Consider the following 19,284-nt stretch of genomic DNA (forward strand, 5'->3'; position numbering starts at 1 on the left):
TTTGCATTGTTACAGAATAATTTCTGAATTTCTATTATTATTGGACAAAACATGCATACTGCTCGCAGTATACAACCTGAAGAAATATTATATATAACACTAAATTAATGTTATTATTATAATAGTATTGTTATTTCAAAACATCCATTAGACCAAAATGTATTAAGCTGAGACAAGTTTTATTGTAATATACAGGAACACATAACTAATTAACTGATTAGTGAAAGTTATTAAAACTCTTTTAAATGCTCCGTTATAATGCTTACTGATCATTAATGTACATTCAGATCTAAAGTTATGAGAATAAATATTATAACAATTTAAGTAACTTTTTCCATTTTAATATATTTTAAATTTAATCCTGTGATAGCAAAGCTGAATTCTGATGAATTATCAGTTTTAATAAATAGAAAGTTTTTATTTATTTATTATATATATATATATATATATATATAAGGCATTTTTTTAAACATCTCTTTACTGTCACTTTTAATCCATTTAAAGTTTTGAAACCCAAACTTTTGAAAGGAAGTGGATATGAACTATGGATGAAAATTCACTCATTTACCTCTTCTTTACCTGAGATCTTTTAGATTCAACAAGTTCATTGTTCATACATCTTTGCATAATGAGCTGCCAATCATTTTTGTTTTTCACTGGTAATTTCACCTTCACAGTAGCTTGAAAATCAATGTTGACTCTATCACTTTTAGGTGAACATCTACTTATTAATTAACGATTAAGTCTTGCTGAATTATTCACGTCACCTTAACTGTCAACATGACAATACTCTGAAATCAGAATCAACCTATTTCTTAACATGTTCCTGGTCGTATCAGTGCATATTATAAAGGAACAAATGTTTGTCTTTATAATAGTCTAAATGCAAAAAATGCCATTTTATGTCGAATAAATAAGACGTGACAATGATAAATGTCTTTGGTCATAGTCAGGCTATCACTACAACAACTTGTCACTGTTTTAGGTTGATTTATACAATTATATTTTTAGTATATAAGGTCTTCCTGAGAAGAAAGCCACTGATTGGCTAAGACATCAATGGGACAGAACTAATTTCTTTGTGAACACTTAATTTTATTAAATAAAAAAACAGAATTAATGAATAAATTGTACAAAACTTTGTCGAATGATTATGGTTGCACATTCATAGAGAATGTAGCTTTTAAAAACAAGCAAACAAACAAGTAAGCATTAGACACTATTCTATACCACTACTCAAAAGTTCGATCTCTAGAATAATTTCATACTAATTGTATTCAAGATTTCATTGGGCATACACTTGTGTGGCTGTTGTAAAAACCATCCCTCCACTCAACTTTCTTACCAAGTTACCAAACTCTAGTCTTGACCAAAAGATATTCAACCCCTAGATTTTAAAGAAACAGTTCACCCAAAAAAATTAAAATCTTGTCATACACAATATTATACTTTGAAAAAAAAAAAAAAAAAAGTCTCCAGTGCTGTTCAGTGTTGGTCCAATGTTGTTTGGACCAATTTGACTTTCAAAATATAATATATAGTGTTCCACAGAAAAAAAAAAAGAAAAAAAAATACAACTTAAAAAAAAAACAGGTTTAGAAAAACATGAGGGTGAGTAAATGACAGGTTTTTATTTTTAGGAGAACAATTTCTTTAAGAATTGAAACCTGTAACACAGGAAAACATTATCACACAATTCTTTAAGTTTATAACAACATATTTCTAGTCAGTGAGAAAAATGTATGTAACAATTGAAGGGAAAACAAGTACTTGCTTCGTCACAGTTGTGTAATCCTCAAATGAGGGGTTTATTTTTATATGAAACAATGAACAGTGTGAAAAAAAAAAAAGAACACTGAACTGCAATTTTTTTTTTTTTTAAAGATACAACTGGTCAAAGTTCCTACTACTTCCTTGCTTATGAAGACAAACTTTAACCTGAACGTCTGGCTTTTAAAGCCCCTACAGATGGTCTGATTCAAAACCAGATATACGCACAATGACATTCATAAAACACAACAGCATGACAATATGCGATATGTTAAATGCACTTTCCCATTAGATGTTGGTGAGCACAATGTTACAGAACAGGCAGACAGACTCTCTCTGGTCACATTATCAAGAACTTGTCTTTAAAGCAGTAGGGTGACATCTTCAGCCATGAGTAGAGAGATAATATTGGACATAGTGGTAGAAGGATGGGAGACTGTAAGGTCCATTTCTTTTGCTCCAAGATCAGATCACCTTAACTCAATTTCGGCAGGTTTTTCCAAGTCAAAGGGGAGGGGCAAATCATGTCCCCTGCCCTCAACCCTTTCACTAAAGTCAATGCAGATCAGTTTAGAATCCCATGCCACCCATGCCTCCCATGCCTCCCATTCCACCCATTCCTCCAGCCGGCATGTCCTTCTCCTCCTTTGGTATCTCAGTGACTACAGCTTCAGCAGTAGACAGCAGAGATGCAACACCTGCAGCATCTAGCAACGCAGTCCTCACGACCTGCAGGGGGAGACAAAGACAATAAACTTACTCAACATAAGGAGCATTATGTTTTTGATAGGGATGCATCAACGTTACAATTCTGGCTGATACTGAGAAGTCAATTCTTTTAATTTTACAGCCAATAACTGATGAATGGCAAATTTTAAAAACCAACACTATTTATCAAAAGTAATAGTAAAATTAAAGTGTAGGTCACATTTGTCAGCAGCATACATCACTGAAGCAGTAATAATAAAACAGACTGTTATTCTAATCGAGGTGTAAAATACTCTAATTTCTTTGCAATATAATAAGGCTTTTCTTAAATGTGGAAGCCTCAATGATGCACACCAACAAATGCAACACTCTGGAGGACACAACCTTCAAAATGAAATACAGCTAATACTGATTTTACTGTATTATTGATATACAAAACAAAAAAAACAAAAAGTGTATAAATGCAGCCTTGGTAAACATAAGACACTTCTTGCAAAAACATCAGACTGACTCCAAACATTTGAACAGTAGTGTAATATAATAATCGACCAATATGGTAATAATGTGTTTTGAACATGTCAGATATTAATTAACAGAAACCGCACTGACATCTTTATTACGGATTTAAACCGATAACCTAAGTTTGTGAATCACACATACACACCTTTGTGGGGTCAATAATTCCTCTTTCGACCATGTTTACATATTCTCCGTTCATAGCATCATATCCAATCTCTGGAGCGCTCTGCAAGATCTTCTCCACCACCAGAGAGCCCTCAACTCCTGCATTCTTGGCAATAGTCATTGCAGGAATACGAAGCGCTCTGCGAATAATGTCGATACCTTTAAGAGCAAAAAAAACAAAGTCAGTTTTGAGACGTCAACAGGGTTATTTCTTACAGGTCATCTGGAGGAAGAGATCTAAACTTCAGTCTTTACCAATCAGTTGATCATTATTGGCTGGCTTGATGTTGTCCAGGGCTGGGATGCAGCGTAGCAGGGCACATCCTCCTCCAAGAACGATTCCCTCCTCCACAGCAGCTCGAGTGGCGTTCAGTGCATCAGTGACACGGTCTTTCTTCTCATTCACTTCAACGTCACTTGTTCCTCCAACCTAATAAACCGAATGATCATTTTTAATAACGATGAAGTATACATTATACTAATAAAAGATGCTACACGCTTCCTGCTTTCATACCTTAATCACAGCCACTCCATCAGAGAGCTTGGCCAGACGCTCGTTGAGTTTCTCCTTCTCGTAGTCACTGTTTGTGCTCTCCAGCTGTTCAGCGATCTCATTCACACGCTTTTCAATGGCTGCTGCATCACCGCGGCCTTTGAGGAGCATCGTGTCATCCTTTGTCACGATGACCTCTCCGACTCTGCCAAAGTCATGAGCCTGGATATCTTCAATGGCCAGACCCACAGCCTCATCACCAAACACCTGAAAACACACAGATCGGGTTTGTTAACAGACTTTTATGTTATTATAGGTAATGGCAACTACCACATGAGATGATACACGCCACAATACAATGTTAAAGCAGATATTTTAAGCGAGCTATTAATTCATGTAATGAATACAGATGAAGACAAAAGCCTAGGCACATACCGTGGCTCCAGTGGAAATGGCCATATCCTGCAGTTGGTTTTTCCTGTTGTCACCGAATCCTGGAGCCTTGACTGCAACGACCTGAAGTCCAACCTTCAACCTGTTGGTGAGTTTTAGCATTGACCTTTAACCCAGAATCTTTAAATAACAGACTATTCTTAAAACTCAAAAGGACCATCCCTATTTCATATTTAGCCTTTCCAAGCATTTCTTGCGAACTTCATGTTGTTGTGCTAAGGTGTTTTTAGAGACAGACCTGTTGAGGACCAGAGTGCTTAGTGCCTCTCCGTCCACATCTTCAGCAATGATGACCAGAGGCTTGCGATGCTGGTTGGCCATTTCCAGTGCTGGCACGATGCTCTGTACACTGGAGATCTTCTTCTCACTCAGAAGCAAGTAAGCATCCTGGAACTCACACTTCTGGCCTGCAAACAGAGAATATATGCTGTTGTCATTCCAGCATCAATACTGGTATAAACACATGACCTTCTAATACAAAACACACACCTTTAGCTGTGTTGATGAAGTAAGGAGAAATGTAGCCACGGTCGAACTTCATGCCCTCAATGATTTCAAGCTCATCATGTAGGGTTTTACCATCCTTTAAACAAGAATTACAGCCCAAGTGTGAGGTATTTTAAGGATCACACCATCATTCCACCTGTACTAAATACTACTTCTACTGTAGAAGCCTACCTTCACTGTAATAACACCCTTGCGGCCCACTTTCTTCATAGCATTGGAGATGATGGTACCAACTTCAGTGTCTCCATTGGCAGAAATAGTAGCCACCTATACCAAAGAAAGATTGATAGAAGCATAAAGTAAAAAAAAACAAAAAAAAAAAAAAACCCAATATTTAGTGCTCGTTTTATAGTGCACTTCTTACTTGAGCAATTTCCTCTGGAGTTGTGACCGGCTTGGAGAGTTTCTTGAGTTCGTTGATGACTTCTTCCACTGCCATCATGACTCCTCTGCGGATCTCCACAGGGTTGGCGCCTTTGCTGATGGTGTCAAATCCCTCCTTGGCAACAGCACGGGCCAAAACTGTGGCGGTTGTGGTGCCGTCTCCAGCCTCTTCGTTAGTATTGTTGGCCACATCCTGTACCAGCTTCGCCCCGATGTTCTTATACCTATCCTTCAGATCGATACTTTTGGCAACTGTGACACCATCTTTGGTGACTTTGGGGCTGCCCCAGCTCTGCTCAATGATAACGGTGCGACCCTGAGGGAGAGAGGCAGAGCTAGTTGTTTCTGCCTTTAATGATTTCAAATGTGACTTTAAGAGGAGTAACGTATGCGCTGTTCTCCTGGACACTGAACAGTCACTGAACTCAGCATACCTTTGGTCCCATGGTGACGGCCACAGCATCAGCCAGCAGATCAACGCCCTGGAGCATCAGAGCCCGGGCATCTGCTCCAAACTTGATGTCCTTGGCATATGCACGGGTCAGGTGTGGGGCCAGCGCCCTGCACACTGGCCTCATCTGTTTCATCAAACTCGGTAAACGCAGCATTTCTATGAGAAAGAGTAGAAGATGATTGATTTTTTTTTTCCAGAAAAAAAAAAAGGTATAAGTGATATAAGTGATACTTCAGAGTAAAATAAAAATAAAGATGTTTTTCAGAAACACTCCAATCATTTAGACCAGGGGCCCCATTGTCCACAATTTTCGAGGGCCCTTAATCCAGTTGTTTGTGATTTTCTAGATAAGCATTAAAGGGGTTATATGATGCGATTTAAATCTTTCCTTTCTCTTTGGAGTGTTACAAGCTCTTGGTGAATAAAGAAGATCTGTGAAGTTGCAAAGACTAAAGTCTAAATTCCAAAGAGATATTCTTTATAAAAGTTAAGAGTCAACCACTCCTACCTAAAATGGCTCATTCTAACATGCCCCCACATCTACGTCACTGTGTGGGAAGATTTGCATAACGCCGCCCAAATGTTCACACAAAGAAAGACGGCGTAGCTTTTATTCTCACTGTTGCAGCCGCTGCCATGTTGTGGAGTCGCTGTGTGTTTCGTTGAGGGCACGACTAGAAATCAGTGGTTAAGTTGAATTTCAACACTGCTCCAGAACAGTCCAACCCAAATATTCATATGTGTGCTGCGCATTTTATGGAGGATGAGGACTGTTTCCTGAACCAGTAGCCTACAATGCGTCTGTGGCACAACGGCTGTTTCTATAAAGTTGGGCAGTTCAAAAGTCTGGCGGTTCTGACTCACAGCCTGTAAGTATGTTATTTTTATATTTAAATAATTTGCCAATGATGATTCAAACGCGAGTTTTGAGCAGTAGAGTAGGTTTGTTGTTTGTTGTTCCTCAGATCACAAATGGAAACATGGTTTTATGTTTACGCAGTTTGTAATGGGTTTTATTGGTTTTGTCTCATGTAGTGATGTCCGGATCGCGAACTAATCTTTCTATTTACGTTAACCAGTCGAACCAGTTCACCAAATCGAACTGAATCATTTGAATCGGTTCGCGTCTCCAGTATGCACTAATCCACAAATTACTTAAGTTATTCAGTTTATAAACGTGCCTTACACTCCCTCTGACGCGAAATAGACCAATATCCCGAGTTATTCAGTTACTCCTAACAGTACATTGACTGAACTGCTAAAAGAAAGTGATGATGGGATGTGCACGAGCAGAGCAGCTGGACTGAGTCTCGTGCTGCTGCTGGCCTGGGAGATGGTAGAGCTGGGCGATATATCTAACGATATGATCATGCGCATCTAGTCAGTAAATCTGGTTCCTTGATTACCGCTAAATCGCCATCACCTGCTTTCAAATGGAGCGGCATTTAATAGACAGAGCCATAGATCACTGACAAGCTACGCAATATCGCGTTCATTATCCCAGATGAATCGCCTTCGATAATCAACGCGATATTGCATACCTTGTCAGTGATCAACGGCTCGGTCTATTAAATGCCGCTCCATTTGAAAGCAGGTGATGGCGATTTAGCGGTAATCACGGAACCAGATTTACTGACTAGATGCGCATGATCATATCGTTAGATATATCGCCCAGCCCTAGACGGCATAGTATGTTTAAGGGTGTAACATTTCCGTCTCACGCTTGAGGTATTCGGCCAATCACAACGCGCTGGATAGCTGGCCAATCAGAGCACACCTCACTTTTCAGAATGATAAGCTTTGTAAAAATAGATGTTTCAGAAGGCGAGGCATAGAGGAGAAACAATAATGTACATTATATATGGAAAATAATGTGTTTTTTTTTATCTTAAACCACATAAACATTACATTACACCAAATACACAAAATAATGTTCTTTTTAACAGCATCATATGACCTTTCTAAGAATTATATATATTTTTTAAATAATATTTTTACTCACAACTTTCACATGGAAAATATTTTAGAGTTTGTCACGACAAGAAATAAAAAAAAACATTCTTTATAAAAAATGCACACAATATTTTATTAACATAACTTTTAGAAGTCTAAAATCACACTTTAAAAATTAGGCTCTCTCATGTATTCATGTTTTCCACGGCCATAGGAGGATGAAATAAAATCTATTTATTTTTAGTTGTTTTGTCATTAAAATAATTTTAAATCATCTTGAGCAGCCCTCGGAATTTCCCCCTGGTTCCCAGGTCGAGAACAACAGATCTTAGACAAACAGATAGCCCCGCCCAAATCCCGTGGCATTGGTTGATGTTGGCAGAGAGCCGTTTTTGATTGGCTGCTGCCTGATAGTCGCCGAACTCTGATACCTGCCAGGCAGTAGAGACATTTATGATATTCAACCTCCCCACCAGCTTTCCCCCCAAGCCAATGGGAAAATAAATAAATAAATAAATAAATACAAATAATAAATAACCTTTAAAGTCTTATGTCGAGGTCACATGAGAACAAATCCGGATGCCAAAAATTAGTCTTTGCCCCCGCTGGTACCTGAAAGCATTATAAATCTTTACCCGATTCATTCATTCATTCATTAACTTATCCTCATGATATTTCGTGTCAAAATTATCAAAGCTTTCCGTTACAACGTGCTCTAGAAAATACGAGGAGATAATCATCATTGGCATGGTTCGCCTGCACAGTTACTACAATGTGTCGAAAAGCCAGATCATCAACCATAAAAAAGAAGGGGAAAAAGTTTTAAAAAGCAGGGATAACAGGTAATAACTACAAGAAGCTGAAACGTTAATGTGAAGTACACGCGTCATTTAAAGCCTGTAGTGGGTCTCTCATCGACCCCACGTGTGTTCAGGGCGTCACAAGGTCAAAATCACTCCGCGTCACGACAGAGACGGAAATGATCCCTTTCATCTCCATGCCTTCAAGTTACAAAGTTCCCGGGGTTTTCCTTTTGTTTTAAAAGAACTAACCTTTGTAGCCCTGACACCGATTAAATATTCCATACATAACATGAGTAAAATTCTCAGGCCTCAATATCATAGAATGTGTTATAGTTAGCATGCAAGCTATAAATCACCACCACATTTCACTTAAGACTGAACTTAATTATTTTGCTAATAAAGCAGTTAGGTTAGTCAAGGCAGCAGATATATAATTACCAAGCAATGCATGTGATATGCATAATATATTTGTTGCTCTCATGCCAGTTATTCTGACGAGCAGCATCTGCCATAAAAGTACAAATGTTCTAGAATACGATAGGATTAAATGACAGCTAATTACACAATAAACATGCACAATGTTACTTACAACTCCACAAACCAACTGACAGTTCTAGCATTACGAAATTATGTTACATGTTCCATATCTGCCTCTTTGATCTAATTAATCTTTATATTAGCAGGCCAGTTAATTGCGTTATGCAGTACAGTATGTTTATAGGCTTTTATAAATGAGGAGAATGCTATGACTGACTTACTGCAGAGTGATCTGGAGGTGAATGAAAGGATGCGCGTGTCCGTCAGCACAGCAGACTGTGAGTGATATAAGAAGAGAAGCCGCTTTAGCGCTGCCGCAGTTACACTGAACTCACATGTGTTCTTCATCCGGGTAACCTCCCTCCGCCCCGACGTTTGAATAACCCAATATTATCAAACAATAGATACGCGTTATGCTCTTAAATACATAGATGCTCTCGTTTACTTTTTTTGTTTAAAATGTCCTTCAACATATTTCGTTTAGACTGAAGGAGCATATCAATAAAATAAATTAAAATAGCCCATTAAATTATTGTCATGCTCGTTCCGGGGCCTCAAGTTCGAGAATTTTCGCAGATTCTATTGGAGAAAAAAAGATGTCAGAGGTCAAGATTGTGCAATAAGAAAAAATATTGCATTGTACTTAGAAATTTAGCAATTTCTTTGATGTTGTTAAAAGTCTAAGATATTGGTTTATATAAGTCAATAAATGTGTATTTATGCTGTATAATTATTTATTTCGTATTCAGAGTGAGTTAGTATTATTATTTATTTTATTATTTACGTACCTAATAGGTAGCTTTTTACTACCTTTCTTTTGTTATTTGTAATTCACTTTAATCTTGCATTCTTTGTCGCCATATGTTACGTTTGATTAACTTGTAACTGTTCTATGTACTGAAACCCATAAGTACAAGTGCTATGTCAAGCGTATAAACACTTGGTTTCCAAACTAACTGTGACTTTAAAACATGTAAAAAAAAAAAAAAAAAAGTGTTAAAATGTCTTTATGTAAGGTTTTAGGAGACCGGGGAATATTCTAGATTGCGGGACGGGGGTCGGTAAGCGTTAGCTCTCGGCGCATGCGCAGTGTCCTTCCAGACATTTCTTCTTCTTCACGTGGATCGCAGGAGTGTGAAGTAGTCCAGTGCGACTGTCTAATGCTAATCTGCCGGACGCGCTTTTCATAAAGATCCGCTAAAATGGTAAGACATGTATGTTAATTCATCTAAATGGGTTGTTTCTGTAATTATTTGACTTGTGTGACTGAGACTCCATCTATTGCAGCTGCAAGGTCACGGTTAGGAACGGATTCGTGCTCTGAGTTAATATAACAGAATGAAGCGATGCTAAGTTTCTTACTTAGTAACACGCAATGTTTCTGAGAACGGTTTAAAATGGCTGGTCTGCTGTGAGCAGGAGAAGTGATTTCACATGTACCTCGGTTTGCTTTCATAAAATCTTAGCAAGAAGTGTTGTTTAAAAGTGTCGTTTAAAAAGGTGGCATATTTTTATTTGACAACAAATACAATTTTATTTTATATGTCAGTCTGTAGAACGATCATTTCTGTTAACGCGTATAAAGTATTTGTATTGCAGGTATTAGTAACATCTAGCATATGAAAACTCAACATATTTCAATTATCATAGCTTTAGCTTGCACACCTAGGCTCCAAGATCATGACAACCAATAGCGTTTCAGCAAGACATGAACTTCCGGGTCATTTTGAAAGCAGCCGAACACGTGCATTGTGATGTACAGAACTGTGATTCTTCTGTCTTAGGTCAAATTTAGGCTTAGAGATGACATATTATGTTAAGAAAGATTGACAGTTTATTTGTCTGTGTTAACCTTTTTAAAAAAATGAACATAGCATATTAATTAAGAATGCTCAATTTTTATTGGCTACCAGACAATAACGAAATACATTTGTGACATACATTATGAACTGCCTTTAAATTAATTATGAGGCCAGACGAAAAGCACAACTGATTAATTCTATAATCTTCTACATTCCTAACCATTCAGCCTTGGGGTTAATCATGTGCTCTGTCCTTTTGTCCTTCAGCAGGATAGTAAACATTTACAAAACCTCCAAACTTCTCTTCTCCCCCACATGAACCCTCACCATCTCCTATCCCTCACACATGACCTTCACTCAAGGACACACACACACACACACACACACACACACACACACACACACACACATCTGTTCTCAGACAAGCAGCTGCTCTTGTCTTTGAAACTTTGTGAACAGTGACAATCAGAGTTTTTTTTCTCCAAGGTTTCTGTTTTAAGTGTGCATCTTATTTAGTAGCCTTAAATTGTTATCTGTGTAGAAGTTAAACAAAAGCTTTTAAGAAATCAACTGAAGTCAAGAACGTATAGTAGTGCATAATAATATAATAATATGAAATAATATTCTCTTTGCTAGTCTGTAATGCCCCCTAGTGGTACATTTTTGGAACGCTGCTTTGTAGTGTTGCAAAACGTGCATTGATTATTTCTACACTGTACTTAACATGCCTTTGCCCCAAAGCAGGCTTTCCGGAAATTTCTTCCCATGTTCGACCGCGTGTTGGTGGAGCGGCTAGCTGCAGAGACTGTGACTAAAGGAGGCATCATGATTCCAGAGAAGTCTCAAGCCAAAGTGCTGCAGGCTTCAGTGGTAGCAGTGGGTCCTGGATCCACCAACAAGGTTAAACTTATATTTTATGATCTGAGTTAAGCATTTCTTTACAGTGTATGCGATAGAGGCTTAAATGCTGTCTGTTTTTTAGGATGGGAAAGTAACACCTGTCTGTGTCAAAGTTGGGGATAAGGTCCTGCTGCCAGAGTACGGAGGAACTAAAGTTACTCTTGATGATAAGGTTAGAACATTTTGCCATGATTAGATCATCAAATGATCAATTTGTTTTTACTTCTTATGTACTTCTTACTATAAATTAATATTTATCCATTATTAAGCCCATTTTAAAGCTCTTGGCATTTTATTATAGACCTTAGTCAGGTTAGACACCATATTAAATTTAACACTAATGAAAAATGGCACACACTTTATAAAGGTCTTACATCACATAATTTTCACATTTCACAACTTTCAAACCTATTTTATGGAGTTTAAAATAGATTTATATGTATGTGTGTGTGTGTATATATATATATATATATATACACACACACACACACATATATACACATATTAATGCTTTTATTTATATATATATATATATATATATATAAAATATGTGTGTGTGTGTATATATAAGCAGGGGTACACATTAGTGGCGACCAAAATAAAAAATGCACTGTATAAATAAGTTCTGACAGCGCACTTGCGTACCGGCATGCCTGACAGATGTTAATACACAATTACCATTTTAGATTGACAAACTTTACTATATAAGATTTCTTTTCAAACTGAAAGCATAATTCTAGGCTATCCCATGTCGTTATCAAAGCACTGTGCAAAACTGTGACATTCATTCACTGACGCTCTTTAATCAGCAGCAGCTCTAAATCCAGAAGCACGTATACTTACGTGCAGGCAACCCGCCAAAATAAAAGCCTGCAGATTTTAGGTTTGAAAATGATGGAAACGCTTTTATTTATTTATTTTAAGACGCTTTTATCCAAAGCGACTTACAATTGGGGAATACATAAAGCAATTCTTAAAGAGGCAAACAAAGAAAGTAATAGTAAATATTAGCGTTTTATTTTTAAGTTTACTATAAAATAATTGTATTTGTATTTAATACTAGGCCTACCTTTTATTTTTAATAATATTATCACACATTATTATTTAGTTTATTTTATTTATAAAAAAATAAACTAAATAAATAGTGTAATAATATTATAACTATTATTAATACATTTTTTTATCATTATATTTAATGGGTCACGCTATATGCAGTGTGAGGACCAAACCAAATCTCCAGCTTCTCTTATGAGAACCAGGCTGAAAAAATTGTGCATCCCTGTATATAAGGTCTATATAAAACATGTAACCAAAGTACATTTTTAAAATTGGAATAAAAGTGACTTGATTTTACAATGGCCATTCTGATATTTTTCTTTTCTTTTGTAGGACTATTTCCTGTTCCGGGATGGAGATATTCTTGGCAAATATGTAGAATGAAGTCTGCTAGTTCAACCATCTCTGTCAATCTGGAGTTCGTAGAGAAAATGGTTGTTCTATGGTTGTCTATGTCATTCGATTGTAAATAAGTATGATCAAGTTTTGTTTAAAATAAAGTGATGTTGATGTTTCATCTTGCTTCATCATGGAACAGTTTGGAATTGAACATGTGAATGCTGAAACATGGAAATGGACTCAAATTGTGTGTATTAGGATACACTAAAAATGAATTGCAATTACATTATATTACAGATTCATGAACAGTTCGTTTTAGTGTTTGGTCAAGTATGAATTGTATTCTTTAATTCTAACGTTCTAGAATTTTATAATGGAGTCAGATGGATTTTTTTTTTTATTGTGATTATAAAGTAATTAGTAAACTAATTATAGGGGTTGAAAACGAGTGTTATACAGAACAACTTTGTATTCCCTGAATAATTTCCTTTGAGTTTTGACGTGCTGCAGGATGTGATCAGAAGGTATAACTAAAATAATTATTGTACAGTGCCTTCTGAAAGTAAGCAGACTCCTAGACCTTTTTAGCACAATTATATAATAAAAGTGTTATTCATCTGCCATGACATTTTTATTCATTAAAGAAGATTTATATATATATATGATTACTTTTTCTTATTTGACATGATTTAGAATAATCAATAGGTGCACATCTACAGTATTATTAATGAACATATGTAAGAAAGAAACAAATATTTGGAAGCATACTAGGAATTTTGGTTTAACTTTTGCAGTGAGTGCATATGAAGAGTTCAGATGCAAAACCCTCTAAAAACCATCTGAAAAGTTCCTTTAAAATTAGCATTTTTATTCGGCTGCTGTGTTTATGTTCAGTAAATTCACTTTAATGTCATTGAATAGTTTACTCTCATTGCCATTAAAGTGACATAACTTAACATAAACACAGGAGCTTGATAAAAATGCTAATTTCAGAAGAAAATTTCAGATGGCTTTTAGAGGGTTTTGCATCTGAACTCTTCATATATAACAAAAAGACAACTGCATAGTACATGTGAACTCATAATACAAAAAAAAAAAAAAAGCACAAATGCAAGAGTGTAAGAGGATGTGGCTGATTTCCTATGTGTTTAAAGCACGTATAGCTATAGGAACAAAACTTACTATAATTAGTCTTCCTGCAGATCAGTAATCTATACCTTCGGCCAGAAGGAAATGGAATAAAATACAGATGGAGTGGGTGATCGGGATCATTTAGGATTATATGTGCTTTCCGAATCGTAGCTGAAGTGACACACTGACTGTCTGATAACTTAGGAGAAGGAATAGAAATAAAAATGGATGGACCCAAGGCTTTGTGTTTGTACAAGAAGGTCCTTGAGTCTTTTAAAAAATAAACTTCATGGCTAATAATCCCTTCAAAACTCCATTAGTCAGTTTTTTCTTGGAGTGACTCTGGAAGGAGTGAAAGCCGTATGAGATGCCACCTGGAGTTCCCCACAGGTCTGGGGCCAACTGCATAAACAACTTATTACAGTTATCCATATATATATATATATATATATATATATATATAAAAAAAATTTTTTTGAGACTGATCGTAACATTTTTTTTTTTTTCGGTTGCATAAAATATTTGATTCAAATTTGAGAATAAAAGTGAGACTATCCCTTGGCTAACCGCTAATCTGTCAGACTAGCTCGTATTAAGTATTAACACAATGGTTGTGTTACAGATCCCAGGTCAGTCATACCAGTTTAAATACAGTAATACAATGATATTAATACATGTTAATTGTGTCTTCATTTGTTGTCCACTGTGTCTAAGTTCCTCCTGTAGTAGCTCCACTCGTCCATCGGGGGCGCGCTGTCAATCAAACTCTAAATCTGTCGAGATGGTCATGGCGGAGGGCACAGCTGTTCTGAGGAGGAATAGACCAGGCACCAAGGCAAAGGTAAAATGAACAGCGAATAACACTTTAAAGCGTTCCCCAAACTCAAATATGTTCGTAGAGGATATTCTAATGGCAAATTACGTAAAAAAAAAAAAGATTTGTTCTCCTGCGAGCGGAAGCCGCAGATATGCTAAAGAGCTAAGCTAGCAGTTAGCCGAGAAAACTAATGATTCCCAAAAACAGGGTTTTAGCTGAATATCCTGTTCAATTTCATTTCTCATAATAGGGTTTATGTCCCCTTTTGAAAGTACTTGTATATGTAGTGAACTGTGAGGTTCGAAATGGCAGGTTTTCATGATCGAGTTATTTAGCGAGCAGAAGTTAGCTAGCAGCCGTCTGGAAGTACCCGGATGAACATCACTGCTGACGCTCAAATACATTCAATTATTACATTTAAAACACGATTAATTGAATATAGTATTTTATATCCGACTCATGCAGCTTTCAGCTATTTTACACTGCTGTTTTCAATCATTAATACATCAAGAAATTGACCTAAACATTGGTACATTTTATCATGGCTTTCACTATAGATACAAACTATGGTTATAACGTAGGAACTATAGTACATTGTCCAAAAGCTCAGAAGGATATCTGTATCAAACTTTCTGTCAGCAGTAACTGCTTAACAGCAGTTGAACAGTAGTGAATATTCTAGTGTTGTTAAAACGATGGTGTCGTTTGATCCATTAGGACTTCTATAACTGGTCTGATGAGTCTTTTGAAGAGATGGACAGCACACTGGCAGTGCAACAGGTGAGAGCTTTTCTGACTTCAGTGAATCACAGAAGGAGATTTTCGAGAGGTGCTGTTTCCAGACAGTGGCCATGGGCTGTCAAGCTCCAAAAAGTGACAGAAAAAAGCACTAAAAGATGTCAGTATGATTTTTGTTGTTGTCAGTAAGTCTTTTTTAAGCAGTGAAGTAACTTTATATGAGGAACAGACTTAAGTTATATGCTGAAGATTAATATATTTTGAAGTCGTTTTGTTTATGTCTTGACCTGTTTTTATGTTGTTATTGATAGTTTTGTTTTTTTTCTTTTCAGTATATTCAGCAGAACATTCGCTCAGATTGTTCCAACATAGAGAAGATTATGGAGCCTCCAGAGGGACAGGATGAGGGGGTGTGGAAATATGAACATCTCAGGTATATTATTAGTCTGAATGTCAACTCCGATCTTTCATTTCATCCTTAACATCATCTAGTGTAGAAATAATGTATAGCCTGTAGTTTTTGATTACAAAATAGGTCCCACTATATATAAGTTGTCTTTAAGAACTATGTACTCGCATTTAAAAAATTGCACTTCATGTTAAAGTTGTATTGCGTAATGCTTTTGCTGCTGAGCTGGGATACAGTTTTGTGGTGTGGTTAGGTTTATAGGTATGGTCAACAGTCTAAATGTAGATGTAATTACATGCTGTTTTTTTAAATATACATACAACATAAAAAAATGTATGAACTCAGTAATGACATTGTATCAAATTACTTATTTAAGTGTTAGGACATAGGATATTTAATATAAAGTGGGTCTACAAAATGTTTACCAGATGCTCTTTGTTGCTGTGAGTTGGGTTTACTGAATTGCAAATATTATGTTTTGTATATACATCTAGACAGTTCTGTTTGGAGCTGAATGGCTTAGCAGTTAAACTGCAGGTAATTCTCTTTTTTACACTATAACATCACAAATAACTCAAGTAGTCTGCACAGCACTATTAATTAAAAGTAACATATGTCTCCTTGTCAAATACCAGCTTGTTTTATTTGGTGTAAGTCTTTACAGTTCTCTATTCATGAAGACAATACAATGTGTGATGTGTGTGCTCCGCAGAACGAGTGTCATCCTGACACGTGTACCCAGATGACTGCCACGGAGCAGTGGATCTTTCTGTGTGCTGCCCATAAAACTCCCAAAGAGGTGAGTGTCCTCTGTGTTTAATTTAGATTTAACCTTTTGTTGTTGCAGCCCTACTTAATTTCTCAACAGACTGAATTAGAGAAGCTAAAATATGGATGATTGTGTCTTGTGATGATTTGTTGGTTTACTGTGGCTCACAGTGCCCTGCCATCGACTACACAAGGCACACTCTCGATGGAGCTGCGTGTCTTCTCAACAGCAACAAGTATTTTCCCAGCCGGTGAGTTATTGAACATCTAATCCATTAAAGCAGATGTGTTTAGTGCTTTTCCTAGAGATGTCTGTCTGTAGAGTCTAGTTCCAAGGCTGCTCGAAAATCGACTTGACTAGTGTCAGATGAAGGTTTGATCTAAACTACAGGAAGGAAGATCTCCATGAGCAGATTTGAGCACTCTTGCATCACTATGTTCATTTCTAGGATTTTCTAGCTGTAAACAGGCTGTTGATGTTTTATTTAACCAATGATCCTCTCACTGCTTTCTATATAGCGTCAGCATTAAAGAATCATCCGTGGCCAAACTGGGCTCGGTTTGCCGTCGCATCTATAGGATTTTCTCCCATGCTTACTTTCACCACCGCCAGATTTTTGACAAGTATGAGGTAAGCAAGATAATTTGTGTAATTCATAAGCACATTTCATAAGACAGAGTATCGGCTTTGCTTCGAAACCTACTGCACTGCCTATTTAAGCATGATTTCACAATTCTGGACCTTTTGAAAAGTAGGGAAAGACTTCAGTCATGAAAATTAACAACTATTTTACCAAATATTTGTGTGCTGTATTTTTCTGCTTAACAGAACAATTGTAATCAGGAATTGCTACCCATTAAGAATGTTTCCAGTGGACCACTAATGAGATTTCTAAGAGGTTCATGTTCATGAGTGTTTGGAGTCATTACTTGATTTAAAGTGTATGTTAAGCTTGATAATGACAGTGGCCATGACGAAGCAACTACTGTTTACTCAAACAGCATTTCCTGCTGTGGTCAGTAGGAGGCATCTTAAGACAGTTTCCTCAAATAGACATTTTATCAAAAGATCATCTCTTTCCCACAGAATGAGACTTTCTTGTGTCACCGCTTCACTCGTTTTGTGATGAAGTACAACCTCATGTCTAAGGACAACCTCATTGTGCCCATCCTGGAAGAGGAAGTCCAGAGTGCCACTGCTGGGGAGAGTGACGCCTGAGCTGCATCTTGTGCCTCTAGCATCCAGACAGCAGAGGCGTACAAACCTTAGTCATTTGACATGTTACTTTTCCACTCACTAATACTTCATTTGATCCAAATTTCATCATTCAGCTCAGCTGTAACAATCAAAACATTACATCAGCAGCTCTTTGTACATATCTCACTCCATCTCCATTGTAAATCCTGCTTAACCAGTAAGAATTTCCTTTATTCTTTCCCCTCACTAGACTATAAATGAGTCCGGTGATATTCACAGTCTTTTCTCTCGTTAAGTTATTACATGGGTGAAGGGCTCTTATACAGCCCGTTTTGTCTTCTTTTTTTTTTTTTTTTTTTTAATAAACTAAAATGTATGGTATTTTCATTGTCAATTGTTAATAAAATACTTGTATCTGGTCTACGCTAATGCATTAGCTTTTTAATACCACGTTCAACTGCTAAGTGACAACACAAACAGCCTCTTTAATATGAGGTAAATACCCATTTAATAAAACATTACAAAAAACTGCCTGAAACATGTTCAAATACTACAGTTGGTAAATAATACTGATCAGTTCTGGCATATTAGAATATAATGTTAAATGTCTTGAGCTCAGCTTCTGGACCTGAAGAAACATCTTATTCGGTTCATGGCTTTAACATTTACAGCAGCTTGATAGTCTGTTTTGCGAACTAATATGTGCTTATTCTATTCTGCAATTCCTCAGAGGGATAAACATTGTCAAGGCAACATAAGACATGAAAAATACAACCCTTAACATGGTTAACATTCTACAAGAATTCTAAGGTGGCACAAGCAGCGCCACTGCAGCTCAGTTTAAAAAAAAAAATCCAGCCAGATAAATCGAATTTGACCACTAAGCTGAGAAGAACTACTCAGTTTACACGAAACAAAAGGAAGTCTCTACTCATAGTCCCATAGCAGTTATTGAACTGAAATGCTGCCACTTAACATGCAAATCAGAGTATTACCTTTCCCTTTTGGATAATGTGATGAAATTCCCAGGAGATTATCAACAATTATAGCACCATTTGACTCGTGGCACAGATCAGATAAACCAGACTACAGCATCAAATTCAGCATTTAGTACAGGCTAGTGCATGAGCTCGAGCCTGAAGCTCTGTAGGTTTACAGCGCATATGCTTTTCCCTTAAAAACTGGCATCTCAAGCTAAATGCAGCTTTCCTGATGTTTTGACTTGGACAATTTCTGCAAGAAAATGTATGCATGTCACAAATCTGCACACCAAGTAAATGTCCGCATCCTGCAGAAGAGCTGTTTGGACACTCAGTTCCTGAGTTTGTTATGTTGAACTGTTGCAGGTGTTTGAACAAACAACTGAACTATCAGCTGGTT

The 19,284-nt window shown here is 36.8% G+C and overlaps 2 protein-coding genes across 5 annotated transcripts; one reads left to right on the top strand and one right to left on the bottom strand.

Moving 5' to 3' along the window:
• Positions 1–1,606: 1,606 nt before the first annotated feature.
• LOC122146140 (60 kDa heat shock protein, mitochondrial) lies at positions 1,607–9,122 on the bottom strand. The gene is made up of 11 exons (XM_042763891.1): positions 8,968–9,122; positions 5,434–5,609; positions 4,980–5,315; positions 4,787–4,882; positions 4,598–4,691; positions 4,347–4,515; positions 4,091–4,190; positions 3,677–3,922; positions 3,418–3,592; positions 3,143–3,321; positions 1,607–2,499 (listed from the first exon to the last, which is right to left on the bottom strand). The coding sequence occupies exons 1-11, from the start codon at positions 9,092–9,094 to the stop codon at positions 2,341–2,343; spliced, it is 1,857 nt and encodes a 618-aa protein (XP_042619825.1). The 5' UTR covers positions 9,095–9,122; the 3' UTR covers positions 1,607–2,340.
• Positions 9,123–9,794: 672 nt separating this feature from the next.
• On the top strand, positions 9,795–18,333 carry LOC109075400 (MOB-like protein phocein). Of its 4 annotated transcripts, XM_042763896.1 has the most exons (9): positions 9,795–9,951; positions 11,290–11,448; positions 15,509–15,571; positions 15,862–15,962; positions 16,433–16,475; positions 16,651–16,737; positions 16,878–16,957; positions 17,226–17,337; positions 17,794–18,333. In XM_042763896.1, the coding sequence occupies exons 1-9, from the start codon at positions 9,949–9,951 to the stop codon at positions 17,923–17,925; spliced, it is 780 nt and encodes a 259-aa protein (XP_042619830.1). In that variant the 5' UTR covers positions 9,795–9,948; the 3' UTR covers positions 17,926–18,333. The 4 variants fall into 4 exon arrangements, with proteins under 4 accessions (XP_042619830.1, XP_042619828.1, XP_042619829.1 ...); XM_042763893.1 differs by lacking the exons at positions 9,795–9,951; positions 11,290–11,448 and adding an exon at positions 14,668–14,815; XM_042763894.1 differs by lacking the exons at positions 15,509–15,571; positions 15,862–15,962; positions 16,433–16,475; ... (2 more) ...; positions 17,226–17,337; positions 17,794–18,333 and adding exons at positions 11,531–11,620; positions 12,838–13,019.
• Positions 18,334–19,284: the final 951 nt, after the last annotated feature.

Source organism: Cyprinus carpio, chromosome A9 (assembly GCF_018340385.1).
Source record: "Cyprinus carpio isolate SPL01 chromosome A9, ASM1834038v1, whole genome shotgun sequence".
In the NCBI taxonomy this organism is placed as follows: Eukaryota; Metazoa; Chordata; class Actinopteri; order Cypriniformes; family Cyprinidae; genus Cyprinus; species Cyprinus carpio.